Source organism: Rhinolophus sinicus, chromosome 12 (genome assembly GCF_057876585.1).
Source record: "Rhinolophus sinicus isolate RSI-liver-muscle chromosome 12, RSI-T2T, whole genome shotgun sequence".
Taxonomy (NCBI): domain Eukaryota; kingdom Metazoa; phylum Chordata; class Mammalia; order Chiroptera; family Rhinolophidae; genus Rhinolophus; species Rhinolophus sinicus.
The window spans coordinates 2296177-2314443 of record NC_142512.1 but is presented as its reverse complement, the minus strand read 5'-3'; the positions used below and the strand labels follow the sequence as shown (position 1 = coordinate 2314443).

At 40.8% G+C, this 18267-nt stretch overlaps 2 protein-coding genes across 2 annotated transcripts in view; both read right to left on the bottom strand.

The window, feature by feature from the left end:
- Positions 1-14692, bottom strand: part of LOC148756427 (uncharacterized) — a 44863-nt gene extending 30171 nt beyond the window's left edge. Inside the window, exons 1-5 of the mRNA XM_088801854.1 lie at positions 14603-14692; positions 13928-13997; positions 6502-6678; positions 5643-5845; positions 2818-2991 (exon numbers count right to left, since the gene is read on the bottom strand). Of these exons, the coding sequence (XP_088657980.1) occupies positions 2818-2991; positions 5643-5845; positions 6502-6667 (543 nt within the window). The 5' untranslated portion in view covers positions 6668-6678; positions 13928-13997; positions 14603-14692. The remainder of the gene's footprint in view (positions 1-2817; positions 2992-5642; positions 5846-6501; positions 6679-13927; positions 13998-14602) is intronic.
- A 3190-nt stretch (positions 14693-17882) lies between these two features.
- LOC109439522 (uncharacterized) overlaps positions 17883-18267 on the bottom strand; it is a 39555-nt gene continuing 39170 nt past the window's right edge. The window contains exon 15 of the mRNA XM_088788972.1: positions 17883-18071. Coding sequence (XP_088645098.1) covers positions 17883-18071 — 189 coding nt within the window. The remainder of the gene's footprint in view (positions 18072-18267) is intronic.

Here is an 18267-nt window from a genome sequence, read left to right as displayed (position 1 = left end):
AAAATTATCTGTCCATATTTATGTGGTTTTATTTCTGGGTTATCAATTCTATTCCATTGGTCTATGTGTCTGTTTTTCTGCCAATACCATGCTGTTTTGATGATTATAGGCCTGTAGTACAAGCTAAAGTCAGGGAGTGTGATACCTCCAGTATTGTTCTTTGTTCTTAAGATTGCTTTGGCTATTCAGGGTCTTTTGTGGTTCCAAACAAATCTGATGGTTTTTTGTTCTATTTCGTTAAAATATGCCATTTGGATTTGATGGGGATTGCATTGAATCTGTGTATTGCTTTGGGTAATATGGCCATTTGAACTATGTTGATTCTTCCAATCCATGAGCACGGAATGTCTTTCTATTTCTTTGTGTCTTCTTCAATTTCTTTCAAAAATGTCTTATAGTTTCCAGCATATAGGTCTTTCACATCCTTGGTTAAGTTTATTCCTAGGTATTTTATTCTTTTTGCTGCAATTGCAAAAGGAATTGTTTTTTGTATTTCTTTTTCTGATATTTCATTGTTAGTATATAGGAAGGCAATGGACTTTTGTGCGTTGATTTTGTAGCCAGCAACTTTACTGTATTCGTTGATTATTTCTAATAGCTTTTTGGTGGAGTCTTTAGGGTTTTCTATATATAGCATCATGTCATCTGCAAAGAGTGATAATTTAACTTCTTCATTCGCAATTTGGATGCCCTTTATTTCTTTCTCTTGCCTGATTGCTCTGGCAAGGACTTCCAACACTATGTTGAAAAGCAGAGGTGATAGGGGAGAGCCCTGTCGTGTTTCTGAATGTACAGCAAATTTTTCACCATTAATTTATGAGATTAGCTGAGGGCTTGTCATATATGGCCTTTATTATGTTAAGGTATTTCCCTTCTATACCTATTTTTATTAAGTGTTTTAATCATAAATGGATGTTGTATCTTGTCAAATGCTTTTCTGCATCAATTGATATAATCGTATGATTTTTGTCCTTTATTTTGTTTATGTGATGTATCACATTGATGGATTTGCAGATGTTGAACCATCGTTGTGCTCCTGGGATGAACTCCGCTTGGTTGTGACGAATAATCTTTTTAATGCATTGTTGTATTCGATTTGCTAGAATTTTGATTAGGATTTTTGCATCTGTATTCATCAGAGATATTGGTCTACAGTTTTTTTGTGTTGTCCTTACCAGGTTTTGGTATCAGGGTAAAGTAGGACACATAAAATGAGTTGGGGAGTACTGTCTCGTCTTCAATTTTTTGGAAGAGTTTATGCAGGATTGGTATTAGATCCTCTTTGAAGGTTTGGTAGAATTCACTAGTGAAGCCATCTGGTCCGGGACTTTTGCTTTTGGGAAGGTTTTGGATGACTGATTCAATTTCCTTACTGGTGATCGGTCTGTTTAGATTTTCCAGTTCTTCATGGTTCAGCCTAGGAAGGCTGTATGTTTCTAAGAACTTGTCCATTTCTTCTAGGTTATTGAATTTGGTGGCATATAGTCCTTCATAGTATTCTTGGATGATCCTTTGTATTTGCATCGTGATAAATTCCCCTTTTTCATTCTGATTTTGTTAATCAGTGTCTTCTCTCTTTTTATCTTAGTGAGCCTAGCATGTGTGTGATGACGACGATGGGGATGAAAGACAGTTAAACAGTCATCCTTCATAGTGGGAGATCAATAAACTATGTTTACAATAGGGGGGGAAATTTTAAGTAGCTATGTAAGCCTGTTATGTGGAGGTGAATATGGAAAGGACCAGCTAAGTATGTTGAAAGTGGTTATCTGGGGAAGCAGGAAAAGCAGGTGGGGGTGTAGCCAAGGACCTGCTGTTTTTCTATACAAAGCTTGTGGAACAACCGATTCTTAAACCGTGTGAATGCAAAACTGATTTTTAAAAAAGAACTTAGTGGTGATAAAAAGTAAAACAAGCAATATTGCTATCTTGCAAATTGCCAAACCTAACTGTTGCACAGGCTCAGTTCCTGGCTCAGCAAGTAAGTGGGTTAGGAGCCATTTGGTGCAGGGTTGAAGGAGAGCCTTTATCATACCACTCACACATCCACAGTGTTTTGACCTACATTTGAATTACAGCTTGTTTTCATTTTCTAGGGTGAATTTTCCAATCTGGGTTGAATTTCCTTGCTACTTCTCAATTTTCCTGGGTCACACTTCTTACACACTTCCCCTCTCCTTACTGGCTGTCAGTTTAAGTTTGTTAAGAAAACACAAATTACGTGACATATTAAACTTGACAAACAACAAAAGAAAGACAAACCACCTAAAATGTTTCAGAATAAATTTCACACTCTCTAAACCCCTATTTCTTGTGATTAATGAAAATGAAGACTAACTTATTTATTTGAGAAAAACACATGCTGAACTTGGGATGTGTTTTCATCATATTTTATACAGCGTGTACATCAAGCCAGGATGTTCAGGTGTCAGGGATTTTATTTCTAGGTTCCAGCCCTGCCTTAGTTAGGAGGAACTCATCAACCTGATACCCACATAGAAAACATTAGTCTTGGCAACTAATCACCGACTTGCGGGTTGTTAAAGACTGAGAAGGTGGTTAGTCAGGACAGACTGGAAAAAAGAAGGACGATCTCTTTTGTCATAAAAGGTAATCAATATTTTTCCATTTCAGCAATGATAACCCTTACAAGCATTATGTTATACTTAAGAAATAAGAGCCAATTTATCTTTGCTACACTGAAATTTTCCCACTACTTGGCTCCTCTGTGTTGAAAAGAAATAGTGGTATTTGTAGCAACTGTCCGGGTGCGGTTTTGTAATTTGCTTAACACAAAACCAAAGCCAGAACACTTACAGCCATCCTAACTTCAACAAAGGAGTCTTCTGAGTGGCCGCTTGAGTTCAGCTTGAGCTGTAATTCAGACACCATGCCCAGCAGATCTGCCATTTTAGCTTGAAGGCGCACCGCCTGGGTCTTTAGCTGTTCCATTTCCTGTTCTGCTACTGCTTTGGGGTCCCCAGGTGGGTCCTGGAAATGACAAGGAACAAAGCGAATTAACTAATCAATCCAAGAATCTGGCCGTCAAACTCCAGTGCTCCACACCCACTGGGAAGGCAGTTTCTCAACATCTTTGTCCCCTGTGCTTTACAATAGAATATTCTAGCTTGTCCTTGGCAATTTTTTTTTGACATAACATTGAAAACGAACATTTTCATATCATTTTATTGTATTGAAATAATAGCAAATTAAAATAACCTCATGAAAGAAAGGCTTCCTCAGCATGCTGGAATAATCTGATATTATGAAAATAACCAACCAGACCTTGGCAATGGTAGACTTGCAAGTTTTAGTCCAGAATATCAGAAAATAAGGACAAATGCTGCCACAATTCAACCTCTTGCATTTTATTTTCCTCTACAAATGCACACCCACCCCCTCGCTCCCCATAACTGTCATGTCCACTTAGAAGCCCAAGCATCAAGGACATCACTTGGCACAGTGACAGCAAAACACAATGAAAGGTCCAAAATTCTCCCAGGTATATCGTCTGGATACTATAATACTCTGGGTTGGTGCTTTAAGATGCTAAGCTTAAGTCTGGTGAGAAATAAGCCGACTGAAAGTTCAGAGGCTGGTATGAAAGCTCAAAAAATTAAATTTCAGCCTCTGTAAACATGGATAGTTCAGCAATACATCAAGTACATGTTGTGTTCAGCCAGATGCAATTACTGCATATGACAAAGTCACAAGACAGACCCTGTTTAGATGCAGCCTTTTACTTGGGAGCAGGGAGAAGAGACTCGACTCCACACTCAGCTAATCAGTGTATGTGCTGCCTTGAGCAGATTCACTTAATGTCTTGGCCTCAGTTTACTTGAGTTAGAAAGAAAGACATGGCACACAGGGTCTCTGGTCCCTTCCAGCTCTGACCTTCTCGGCCTCTCTGATTTCCTCCTCAGGAAACCTTCACTACTCTTGAGGGCATGGCCACCACCACCAGAAATACGCTTGAGAAGCCCTGATGCTGAGGGCGGATTCCCCCCTGTGGAAACAGCGGCAAAGATGGGCCAGCATGAGTGAGACAAGTCCCAGGCCTTGAGAGCTTTACTAAGTGAGGAAGATGACCGCCTAAACCTAAAAACCACCTCAAGGGAGGGAAGGGTCAGCCTGGGAGGCACAGTCTGGGGGGGAGAAGGCTGATGACCAAGGGTATTAAAGAGCCCCAAGTATCTCATTGTTCCAACACCAAGTCCTTTGTCCCAAGGACTCGTTTCTGAGTCCTGCTTGTAGCTCACTTCGATAGATCACCTGCCCTGAAACAAGCGGTCCAGAGTTTCAACTTCTGATCTCAGCTTCTTCCAATGCTGGGATCGGTAAGAAAACCTACAGGCAGACAATCTCAAACTGCTTCTGGAAGCTTCCTTTTTGGCTTCAATGTGTTTGGCTGAAGCCAACTGTCAGCTCACATCCCAAAAGCCAAGGGAGGAAAACCATACAAGACGTCTTCTTCCAGAGAATACAAAATGACTCATATATCCCAGGTGTAATCATTTCTTCAGAGTATTATACCTCAAAAACATTCAGACAATGAGCGATTTCCCCCCAAAAGTGACGTAACCTCTTCCAACTGGAAGACACGTTGAAGCATCAGATGTGGTAAGCCTTATCCACAGTGAAACATTTCCAACACTAATATAAATGCACTAAAGCTCAATGTTTTCATTGTCTCATGAGCACCAGTTGATGAATAGATCACTGATACAAACTGACACTTTTCTAAACAACTTTTCATCCTTTGGATTATTCTACATCATCCCCTTTGCATTACTTTCTTTCCATGTTAGTCCTCTGTTCGCATTCTTTACCCATTCAAGAAATTAGCGATCATCAAAGTTCAAGGTAAAGTCTCAAGAAAGATCACTGATATCTGGAGTTACGTCCTCCCTGAATCAACCCAGTGCTCTGTCCTCCAAAGAGTTAAGATCCAGGTTTGGAAGAAAATGAACAGCAGATGCGTCCATGTAAACAAATAATACCCAGTGAGCGTTAGCAACCAGGCAGACGCTGCACATGTGCTCTGCTTTGTTTTTCACTAACATCTTTGATACCCACTCTGCGTTGTGAGCATATTTCCCAGGTTCTTTGGGTCAATGAAAGCACGGCAACCCTATATAATCTTCTATCACAATATACATTTGTTAAACCATCTTTCAGAAGTAAATGTACAATGGAAAGTGATGAATCTATCTTAGACAGAGAGGAAGGACAAGGTCAGTAAGTAAAGCTTCTGAGTAACAGATTTCTTAAAATGTAATCTTATATCACAGACACACTGAAAACTAACACTTGGATGGTTCTAGGCAGAGGTCCTTCTGCACTGTCTATAATGAATACAAAACATTAGTTTATAACTGCAACATTCTTTTGACTATAATCAATATGGTCAAAGCTTTACAAATGTCTTTCCCCCAACAGTAATTTTTCATGACCCTTAAACCTGCAACCAACCTTCTCAGCAAGAACACTTTTTTCAAGGTAATGCAAAACACCTGTCTAACTTGAACCATGAAAGGTTTTGGTCTAGAAGTCAACACAAATAAGGTTCTACAAATAAGATACTACAAATATTAGTCAAAAAAAAATCAAAAAAAAAAATCACAGCTTATCAGTCTGCTCACCTGGAATGACCTTTCTGATTTCCCTTTTAGTTTTCCAAGTTCCTCCTTCAAATTTTCAAATTCATGATTCAAAGCCATTAGGCGTTCTTTGGCTTCTTTGCTCTGGATCCCAAAAAAAGGGCGTTCTTCTTTCTGTTTCTCTGTCCAGGCTGAAAACTCCTCAAATCGTCCTTTCAGACCTCGTTCATTTAGCTTCATGGCTTCTGTATGGGGTTCACAGTGAGGGCGTCACACACCAGGGGACTGAACCTGATTTCATGAATCACACTGCCCCTCAGACCCCTTCACCGGGAGGCTCTGGATCTAAAGATGCCACGTTGGGCCTGGGCCCAAGGATCAGCCAGAAGAAGACTGTAGCAAGATGAGGGGCTTTTGTTTTCAGACAGGACCAGCGGGTCTAATGGCATTTCTAGTCCTCATAAGTCTCAAGAAAATAAAATTGGTTCAGGTACCTCCAGATAGCACAAGTACCTGTGTATAACTACAGAGACTAACCCGATTCAAACACAGGTCCTGCCAAAAGCCATGGCTTGAGATAGTAGAATGCTTCCTCTTAACGAGGTAATAATATGTAGGACTAACTGCAATAGTAGCAGCCTTCTTTCTTTTTCCTTTTAAATGGACTAAATGTCAATATGCTATTTCCCAGAGACACATAAAATACTTTTTATACTTACCTTCACCAAAAGTAAACAATGAAAGCAGCTTTAGCCTTACTGAAAGCTTAATTCTGTACTCTTTCTGTCCCCAGGGAACCAGACAGAGAGCAGGGAGTTCACAACAAGCCTTATTACAAAGGGTATTATGCTCAGGAAGGTCCAGGGTGAATGGAGAAACACGGGGGCCAGGTGCTGCTTGCCTTTCAGCAGATGGTTCTCCATCAGGAGCTCCTTCATTTGCCGCAGCAGCTCCTCTGGGGTGAATGTGTCCAGGTTTGGGGGAGCCAGATTGGGGGGTCCATTTCCTGTGGTTTCGTCGGGGCTGTCCCCCTTTTCAGTTAGGCAGTTAAGTGGTTGGTGGGACATGGCAACAGATCCTATGGAAAAGTTACAAACAGAAAATATAGCTGTCCGTCCTCTGCAAGGGTTCCCCCTGAATCCCACCAAATCCATTAGCAATTGCTAATATGTATTCCAAAAGTTGCCTACTTTCCCTCCCATTATATTTTGAATATTTTTGACTCTTTTAAACAAAGGCATATCCTAGCTCAGTGTGTATGTGTGTGCATGTGTATGCCTGTGCATATGGGTGTGCAGAGGGGTACAGTGAGGAGCTGGGAAATGGAGGAGGAAATAAAGGGCACGGCATCATGATGATCGGGAATCTCAGCAAGACTCATTCAGGAGGATTTCCATATGTACATATTTGTAGATTTGGGCAAAGTATCATTGAGCTGATTTTCCCATGCAAATCATTCCATTCAAGTCTCCATACTGTGGGAGAATTGTGTGGTATGTTAAGTATATTTCAGTAAGCTGTTAATAATCTCCATATTTTATTTCTTGTATTCTTGGCTAAGAAGAAAGGGAGAACTAACATATTTTGGATGCTCATTATGTCCTGAATCACTGCATCAGACACATCAGCTCCTAATCCTCATTGAAACTCCATTATATTTAGTTTACAGCTGACAGAGCTGAGTTCACTGAGGTTTTACAGCTCATCCAAAGTCACTTAAGAAGAGGCACAAACAAGTATCAAGGATGACTCCAAACCCAGGTATATAGGACCATAAAGTGATGACTGAATATTTAGGCTTCAATATTGGATCATTTTGCAAAGCACACTAAAAAGACTAAGAAATCTCGCCTAGTTATTGCATGTTCTGAGACTGTTTTAAGCATACCACTTAACCTGTAGAGGGGCAAAGCCGACGTCAATAAGACACAAGTGCATCCCAACTCCACTTCTGTAGGGCCTATCACCTGGGCAAACAGAACTCTCCTCTCATGACTGGCTGCATGCTACAGGCAAACATTTTCTTTTACACACTTCATGAAGAAGATGATAAGCCTTTTCATGAAACCCTGCGGTCAGTGAAGACGAGGAGAGAGAAGTACACTCTGATATCTCACTGTATCATCACGACTGAGTGCTCTCCCAGTGCCCATATAAGAAAAGGCAACCAACACACTAGTGCAGGACGGTACTTCCTCCTGATCCAACAGGAGGCGGCACCCGGGCTCTCTGGGGGTCCCCTGGCATCAAGAGGCCGGCGACCTGCCTTTGATCTAAAGGTCCTTGTAGGAAATCAGAGATGGAGCTACTACTGATGGGACAGCAGGCCCCCAACAGTGTCACCTGTGTGACTTCTCCCCAGGCAGCTAGCACAAGGAAAGGCATTCTCATGAGATTCTTTAATGAAAATGGCAATGTCAGGAAGTAAAAACACTGATAAAGCACGATATTCAAGTGTGAGCCGTTGAAGGCACCGATGTGTCCCATATCCCAATTCATTTAGCAAAGAGGATACTGCTGACGTGTGCTCTCTGATAGTATCAGGGGACGAGAACGAGCTGCTTTTGTTTTCCAAATAAAATAATCTGGATAAAAATAATTCGGTAAAGCCATTTTCTGGCTTTCCATAAAATTCAGTTTTGTACAGAATGATATTGGTGCTAACATTTCATAAAAATGGGTTTTTACTTTATATCAGTGTTCCCATCTATTTTGCAGGGGAATACTAAAGTTCTAGGTGATAGACCTAAAGATAAAATCCTTGTAACGTGTATCATTTACTCGTGCACATTAAATTTCCTCATTGTATTCGATGAGTACATGACACTTCGAAAAAGTAAATGGACATATTTAACAGATTTTTAAAAAGTACCTAAGCAGGTATCTACAAATGTGTTTGGTTCCATTTCATTATACGCACACATTTCTCCTTAATAGTTTTTCCAAGAGAGGGGAAAGAGGAGGAAAGGAGAGGAGAGGGGAGAGGGAGGAAAGAAAACCACCCGGATATTTTTCCTCTTTGACTATCCTTTATACCTCTACCAAGTCTTCAGACACACCATAAAGGAGTTAAACAGCTTCTAGTTATTACATTGGTGCTTCTCACTTTTCCAGGTTGCCCAGATTTTATAAGGACACCAGGAAAAAACAACAACAGGGTTATACTAAGGGAGATGGTAGAATAAACACTGGGTGCCACAAACAGATGTGTGACCTCCAGATGTCACCTGACCTCTTGTGATGGTCAGCAAATGTGTCTTATCCAGCAAATGATCATTACAGTAGTTTTCAGCTCAAAAAGTGTTCTTAAGCTTCTAATAAGGTCACAGTCCAACCCATACCATTCAACACATGCACCCTAACAGCCCAGGGCCATGCCACCGTCTCACACTAATAATACACATGCCTATCCTAGCTATAGGAAAGCCTTCGGTATTCAGCATTGTTAGGGAAAATTATTTGGTAATGCAGATGTCACAGTAAATAAAGTTAGCCTGCATGCTGAATATAAGTATGTAAATACCAAAATTATAAGCATGTAAATTAGTACCAAAATTTTACTAAAAGCAATTTAACTGACTTGTGGTGACTCAAAGAGAACTTTATGATTTTAGAATATTTCAAGGGGCCTCATTATGAATTATCACAGTACAGTGCATATGTGAAAGGTCTGTTGGTAAAATGCCAGTTAGAGGGAGTTGAGTCCTCTGTTTTTAACAACACCTTGAGCTGCTTTCAATGAAACAAACACAGAGATGTATTATATATCCTTGCACGCATCTTCAAAGGTTATGGAAATTGGAACTAAGCCATTTATTCCAAGTTCTACCCCATAACAGATTTTTTTCATAAAAGGCCAACTAATGTGGATCTGAAACGTGTCATTTACAAAGGTGATATTTAACTACAGAAGGCTGAATTAATTTAACACAGGATTTGTCAAGATTTCCCTGAAGAGGAAAAAGGAGAGCTGCCTAGAAAGTAAAACGATCAAAAGCAAAATCTCCAGGATCTTATTCCCAGACCCACTATTTGAATTCTTGATTATATTTTTTTATCATTCTTAATTCCAGAGGTCACGTAGTTCTAGCAATGACTTGACTTTGTAGGCATGAACTTAAATCTCATCCCTGAGTTGGGCTTTAAAATGATCCAGTCCAACTCCCTATTCTGGCTCTGGCGGCCCAAGATGGCAGATTAGAAATTTAACCCTGGTCTTGAACAACAACAACCAAAATGTCTCGTCTGGCTTTGTGGCAGATGGTCATATAGACCAGGCGTAAATGTCTTCAACGGCAGGAAATATGAGCAATGACCTTAGCAGGCAACTGCCCATTGTATTACAGGATGGTTCTCATTGCCAGAAAGTCATTTTGTATTGAACATAATCTGCCTTATACTGACTTCCCCCCACTGGACATTGGACCAGTGTAAATACCGTGTTTGCCCGTAAATAAGACCTGGCCGGACAATCAGCTCTAACGCATCTTTTGGGGCAAAAATTAATATAAGTCCTGGTCTTATTTTAGTATAATATAAGACCCGGTCTTATCTAACATAAAATGATACCGGGTCTTATATTAATTTTTGCTCCACAAGACCCTTTAGAGCTAATTGTCCAGCTAGGTCTTATTTTCGGGGAAACACAATAATACAGAATAAGTCTAACCCTACCCTGGTGTGGTTGATTCTCCAAATCTGCTGATTAAGTTTTCATAGGTTCAATCCCCATGTGGATGAAGAAATTTTAAACAGTGAAAACCTATTTGGTGATTGGAGACAATAGCTGGCTATTGGCAAAGTCTGGTTTGGGTTCACAAGGAAGCTGAGTAAGATTCCAAGACTGCATCAACTAAACCCATCCCCATCCTGGGAAAAGAACTCAAAGTATGCATCCTTCTAGCGGGATAGAAACAACTCTCATCTTTTATGCCAGAAATGGTATCCTGATTTTGTAACTTGCTAATATACGGAAAATGGAAATAGACTTCACCTCATCGCCCCGGGCAGAAACCTGGGAGCTGTGTTTGAGTCTTCCCATTTCCTCTTCCTCCAAGTCTAATGGGTCACTAATGGGTCACCAAAGGGTGTCACTTCCGCCCCCTCTCCATCCTCACCAGCTTAGGTCAGGCCCTTCTTGTCTCGTCTGGACTACAGATATCAACGTCGCACTCCACAGAGTACAGGCCTATTTTGTCCACAGCACCTAGGACATTACCTGACATAGTTGGGGGTCCAACAAATACTTGCTGAATGAAATTTCATAGCCTCCTACACAGTCTGACTCTCAGATCTCCCTCTCAGCCCCACTACCTCCATGGTTTCTTCCCCAACATGAGCTCATGTGCCCGCTTAAAGCCCTTCCCATACAAGACAGAGGTCCAGCTCCTTCCTGAGTGAGACAAATAGGGCCTTTCAGGATCTGGCTGTCACTCAACCACCAATATCATCTCCTGTCGCCATGCCACTCATACCCAGAGGACACTACAGAGCTCACAGTTCCCTGCACTCTTGCTTCTATGCCCTTGCATCTGTGTTCTGCCCTGTGCTTGAAATGAATGGCCGCCTTTTGCCCTGACAAACAGCCACTGGACAGTTCAATGTCCAGGTCAAGTAGATGTCCCGTTCTTTCCTCTGCGTACCCGATAGCGCGTTCCTCCTGTGTTTCACCTCCCTGGCCCTTTTCTGCAAAGTAATCACCCCATGCCCGTCCATCTTCCTGTCAAACTTAGACCCAGGTCTGTATTTCATTCTTCCTAGATGTTGTCACACAGCAGGCCCTCAGGAAATGTTTGTTGAAATGAAAAGAAAATGTAGTTTACCAAGGTATTTTAAAGTCTAACACTAGTAAAACACTTCGTGCTGCGTAGGTGACAAATCCACATGAGTTTCTCTACAGTTCTATGGCATTCACTTCCAGATTCTTAAATTCAACATTTAAAACTTACCTTGAAAATCAGTACTGTTTTTCATGTTACTATTAGGTTGCTGCAAGAGTAATTGAGGTTTTAGTTTCGGAAATAACCTTTCCACCTTAGTCACTCAAGGGCCCCAGTGGTGGCAGCCCCTCACCACCGACACATTTTCACCCCTAAAGCCCAGTGGATAGTCTCACATCAAATTCTACTTAGAAGGCAATCTGGGAGCACACATAATAGCAGATAAGTGACTTTCAGCAAAGATAAATCAGGATGGTCTGGGACAACCTGTTGTTTTCAGTAAGTGAGGATGCTTTCAAATACAGCAGGGTGAGTGTTAAAAGATTACGCCCACCGACATAGCGGTGGTAACGTGAGCAACCAGAGGAAATTACAATGACAGGTGTTTGCAACAACTTCATCCTGGGTCATCCCACAGATGACCCCGCTAATTAAAATTACTGATAATAAGACATGCGTCGATTGCCAAAATGCTAACAAACCAGGTCAATGTGTAGCAAGGAAGGGACAGTACATTGTGAATGGCTGAACAAGGGAACAAAGCACATAAAACTACTTCGTGTTAGAGAAAGAAGTAGGAGGAATTAAGGCCCATGTAAAGAGTAAGGACTTAAAATTTTCCCTGAGGTAGCAGATATTAACTTTAAAGCGAACCGAGCAGAGTGAATATACATTTGGTTTTAAACATGTTGAGTGATACAAGTATGTTCTATACCTGATAGAAATTTAGTTAGTTATAAAACCCAAAATCCGTAACCTCAATTTGTCTGAAAAACTATGCTGTTTGCTTTTTTGTTTCTGATAATTGCCTAAAATTCTGGAAAGCTTTTTCTTAAAATGTAGAAATAAAGGAGCAATATATTTTCGTTCATGGTGAAAAAAAAAAAAAAAAAGAGTAATTGAGGTTTTTGCATTCATTTTTAACCTTTAAAAACCACAATTACTTTTGCACAAACTTAATGGAAAGATATCTGGACATCATTTCATAACATATATTCTGTTATTCAATCCTCATGCACATCAAAGTGAAAACAATGAGAACTTGTGATACGTATATTTTTTCTGCATGAAATAGATGTTATTTTAAAAACCAACAACAAAGTTTACTTGTTTCGTTTTGCTTTGTATTAACTGTTCCACAGATTCCAAAGAACATACCACACAGTTCAAGTATCTATAAAATTCACAAGAAGCAGGGCTCGGAGATCTACGTAAAGGGGGGCTTCCACGGTAAGGTAATAGACACAGTGACCAATTCCTTTCAAGAATAAGTTTGTTTTGGTTTTTGGAGGGTTTATTTGGATTCTATAGCATGAGATGCAACCTGAGGTCAATTACAAAAAGACGCTACTTTTATAATGCTGTTCACAATATCTAAAGAACTACTGAAACTGTCCCAGTAGAAAAATGGATCGTTCATCCCAAAGACTCTAATCATTGTCTTCTGTCTCCAGGGTAGTCCATTCCAGGGCGGTCCCTGGCCCTGGCCTCCTGTCAGGGCCTCCCAGCTGACTACAGACTGGGCAGGGCCTGAGGGTTAGCCTGGCCCCTCGACAAAGAGCAAGGGGGGGTTCCTGTTCACAGCGCCACTTGCTGAACCAGATCTCAGGCTTTGCATGTCCTACCACCACCTTAGGGTCCTACAGCTTTGGTCTTCCTTAAATAACTCTGTGGCACACATTTCTGTGCAACAGTTTTCCTGGTGAAGGAGGCAGAGGAACCTGGTTTCATTTTCTCTCCTCGATGTTTACTGCCTCCAGCTTACACATCTCCAACAGTAAAAGCAAGTCCTCACCCTCATCAAATATTCATATTCTCTCTCTCTGTCTAAATACGTGTATATAAGTATGTATGTACACATATCCACACAGAGACACCCACACATGTTCTAGACACAAGAGTTTATGAAGATTCCTTTGGGCCAGTTCTTCAGTATCCCACCACCTGAGAGAAGTCATTTGTTCTTTAGTGTTCCTGGGCCATTTCCTAAACCTAGAGTAGTTTTCAGTATTTTACGTCTACCAAAGGTGTACCCTTAACCACTTCCCTTATAATGAGGCACTAGCTGTAGAGTGATTGCCAACCCGCAGGACGGTATCACCTTACGCCACCTTCGTGACCTTCACAGGAAGTCACCTGCGGCTGGCCAGGCCGGTGAAGGGGGAAGGGCGCTTAGGGATGGCTGCCCTCGTGGCCCTTTCCCACCAGGTCAGGATCCGCTGGGAACTGGAAACCCTCCCACAAAAGGGGACTCCCCAACCCCTGGCCACCCACTCCCCGATTGGCTCAGGATGGCAGGGAAGGGGTCTGCGGGAACAGCTTCCAGGGTAGATAGAGAAGAAGTCACCACCTCGCCCAACCCCGAACGGCCCCCCGGCCCTGGCTCACCCGTTGCCTGAGCTCCCGCCTCTCTCTGGGTTACTGTGTCCTCGGCATCGTGCCCGCTGGGGAGAGTCTCCTAGTAAAAACCAAAACAGTGGAAAATAAGAGGAGGCCTGTGGGTCTTAGACATTTGGGTGGAGGAATGATGCTGAGGAAAGAGCTGGAAGCACAGGTCATTTCTTATGAAAAGGACAGGACAAAGACTCACAGGGGACAGCAAAGGGCCATGGAGAAGCACTGGCATGGGTAGCACTAAGTCCTAATCCAAGAACAGACAGCACACGTCAGGCTGTATTTCAGAATCGCTATGGACTAACGTGCCTTCCACTTTCCTTTTCTGCAGGGGAAACTTCAGCAGTCCGGCAGAATGTTGGGTGTGTGGGTGGTAGATAACTCGTTGGACAAACGAAAGGTAAATGAAATGTGGTATATATCAAATATTGCCTTTCGACTATCACAATCTTTTTGTATAAAAATCTGACTGCAAAAATCATTAATTTTATGAACTGAGATTTCTTTCTCTGTAGAGAGGAATTACATTACTCCCAGCAAGTAGTATCAACATGAATACAGTACTTTTATTAATGAGACTGTTCTTATTGTCTAAAATAGTATTATAAGCTACTATGACAGACATACACATTCCTTTGCAGTATGACACAAATGAAGAGATTGACTCACCAAGCTTGTACCTGACAGGTTCCTGTGAAGCTGTTCGATTAGGCCCACTAGCTTTTTAGTTGTCGTTGTTAGGTCAGTGCTTTCAGTGTCAAGCCTAAAGTGAATATTTTGACATAATTATTCTCACACATTGACTTTAAAGCATACCACATAATCTCTGAACAAATATCTGAAGGAGCAACTACATAAAATCTTACAATTTGAAAAGCACATGATTTGGCAATTGTGCCGTTTTTCTAGTTGTGAATTGTGGATAATGTGCAAAATCAGAGACAATGTACACAAATTATTCTTTTCAAGGTAGCGCAAAGCTGACACTTTGACCCAGCTTCACACTCATGTGTTTATTGTTATAACTGATCTAACTGTCATACTACACTACACATCTGCTTTATAGATACTCAGGTTATTTTCTGTGCTGCTTTAACTTATACTTTTGTATGTGATCTTGAATCTTCTCAGTACATCTCGCATCCTCTGTATGTCGAGCTCTTGCTTCTTGCTGCTAAAATAAAGAAAAAGTGATGTTGAACTACTGATGATCTATGACATCTGACAACTAAGTTCGCAAACTTGTTGCAATGATGTTGCTCCCCTTTTTTTATTTATATGAGGGATTGTTCATTATGAATTTCTACCAACTGGACAAACAGTTAACCAAGTTTACTCTTTGGAAGTGCTGAAAAGGTTGTGTGAAAAAGTTAAGAGGACCTGAATTTTTAGCCAACGACTCATTGCTCTTGTATCACGACAATGCACCAGCTCACAGGGCACTGTCTGTGAGGGAGTTTTTAGCCTGTAAACAAATAACTTTATTGCAACACCCTCCCTACTCACCTGATCTGGCCCCCAATGACTAAATATGTCATTATCCAAAGATAAAGAAAATATGGAAAGGAAGACTCTTTGATGACATTCAGGACATCAAAGGTAATATGATGACAGCAATGATGGTCATTCCAGAAAAAGAGTTCCAAAATTGCTTTGAACTGTGAACTAGGCGGTGGCATTGGTGCATAGCTTCCCAAAGGGAGCTTTGTGACCGAAGTTATATTCAGAAACGAGGTATGTAGCACTTTTTCTAGAATGAGTTCTCACACTTAATTATCATATCTTGTAGTACAAATGACCCGAGAAGTCAAACATACTGTATTCCAAGCATCCCATCAGCTCTAATTTTAAATATTGACATATGTGAATTACCAGGCTAGTCCAGTTGACATGTTACTCTTGGGGGCAGTCAGATAGTTCATGGAATAGTTTGAGGGGCAGTAACTAAATAAGAGCCAAAATGCCTGGGTTTTTATCCCAAGTCCACCAGTTATTAGCTGGGCGACCTTGAGCAAAATACTTAAACTTTTTGGGTCTCAGTTTCTTCATGTATAAAATGAGACAATAGTGGCATCTACCTCACTGGGATATTGGGAAGATTAAATTAAGGAACATATGTAATAGAAAAGGACACGGCGCACAGTAAAATCAAAGGGTTTGCAGTTGGACTACAATGCAAATGCCACCTCCCGGATTGAGCATACAATTTCTATGACCATGAGAGGCAGGGTAAAGCCACTGACGTGGGAATACCGGACTCTAGTGCTAAACCCAACTTCCCAAACCAATTCATTCCCGGGAACTGATTATGTTGGGATGTGTTAGCAAGCACTCAGAAGAGCAGAGGAAAGCAACACGCTCTGGCAGATCAGAAAAGCCGTCCTCAGAACTGTACAGTTAGAACGTGCTACCAACCTGTACACCCTGTCTGGCTGCAGAGAGGAAGGGCTGGTTCCCTTTAATTTTATTTTTTTGTTTTCATGGAGAGGGGGAAAATGAGCATTTCATTGAACAATTTTCTGTTAGATTCGTGCTTTCGATTTTATATATAATTGTGAGAAATACTTCAGAATAAAAATTTAGTTATATCAATGTCTCCAAGGGGAAGTATTGGTTTGGTATAAAGTATTTAATTTTATCCTAACAACTGTTAAAGAAAACATTTTTAATTTATGCCAGGATAGGTGCCATCATATCAAATACTATTTCCCCTTAGACAAACTTATACTTAGAAAGACAGAATTCTCGCTCATGAAAAATTAAAACTATGTCAAATTTAGGGCTTGATTGCTCTGCACAGACTATCTGACAAGTGCTGAGGAACATGAGTTCAATGACAGTCAGAGAAAGCGTCACGGAGAGGCGAGGTTGGGAGCTGAAATCCGAGGGCAGGGAAATCAAAACATTGGCTCCCACCATAACTTGTAAACTCGTGTTCACAGCAGAATTATTATCAGCCAAAAAGTGGAAACAACACAAAGTTCCATCAACTGATGAATGGGTAAGTATTCTGTCCACAAAGTGAAGTAATGTTGGGCCATAGGAAGAAATAGCTAACAATTGATATGTGCTACAACACGGTTGAACCCTGGAAACGTGACGTTACGGGAAAGAAGCGAGTCACAAAGGACCTCACTTCCTGTGATTCCATTCACATGAAACATCCAAAATAGGCAAATCTATGGAGACAGAAAGTAGATTGGTGGCTGCCTGAGGCTGGGAGAGACAGGAAGACGGGTGACAGCTAAGTGATGTGGGGTTTCTTTTGGGGGTGACGGAAATGTTCTATGATTGTGGTGATAGTTCCACAACTCTCTGAATGTAACGAGAGATATTGAATTGTATGTTTTAAATGGGTGAAATATGATATGGGAATTGCATCCCAATGAAGATTAAAAAGAACAATAGTGAATCTCGATTATTTTCTTAATTCTCTATTGTGGGTGTGCATACTATAATGATCTACATATTTCTATACTTTTACAATATTTCTAAAATGAAAACAAAATGAGGGAAATGTCTACTTCAATTGGTTTGTATAATGAACTTTCTGTACGAGTCAGTCTGAAGTCCATGAAATATATGCCAGTGCTGTAACCATTGACAAAAGTGATGACAAGAAATAAGACAAATGCCTGAATTGTTCTAGTAAACATCATCTTCTGATCTTAAATGGCTGCTCATCGTGGTCATGGAGCGATCACTACAAAATACTGTTTAGTAGGAAAAAGTCTCTCCATTTCTATGAGAAACGCTGCCTATTTCTCAACGTTACCAAGGGTATAGACTCTAAGAAAAAACATGCAATGCGAATAGCAGGATGGAAGCCAGAGTTTAAGGAAGAAGTGCATTATAAAGATAATAATATTATAATAAATTAATTACAACAAAAACACAAAAGAAAGCTGCCCTTGAAAATCAGGATCCTAAAACACTTTATATTAATCAACTATAGATGAACTGTTGACAGGTTACATTTCACACATACCTGACGTCTGAGTTGCTCTAACGTCTTGAAATCCTGTGTCTCAGCTTCTGAATTCATACGGTAACGTGATCTAACCTCCCGTGAAGCCTCTGACAGAGGCAGTTTTCTTGTGGTGTCAGGTAGCTCTTGTTGAAGTTGTCTCCCAACCACCTAGGAAGATGATGCTGTTAGTGATTTTATAATCACATCTATTAAATTATGTTAATAATCACTAACTCTAACACATTAATATAATATATAACTTGAAAAAGATCACCCCAGGCATCATTTCACCTTCTTTTCCTCTTTTGGGCACAAGTCTGTCTACTGAATCTGGGTAAGACACAGAAGGTGTTATCCTGCTGCC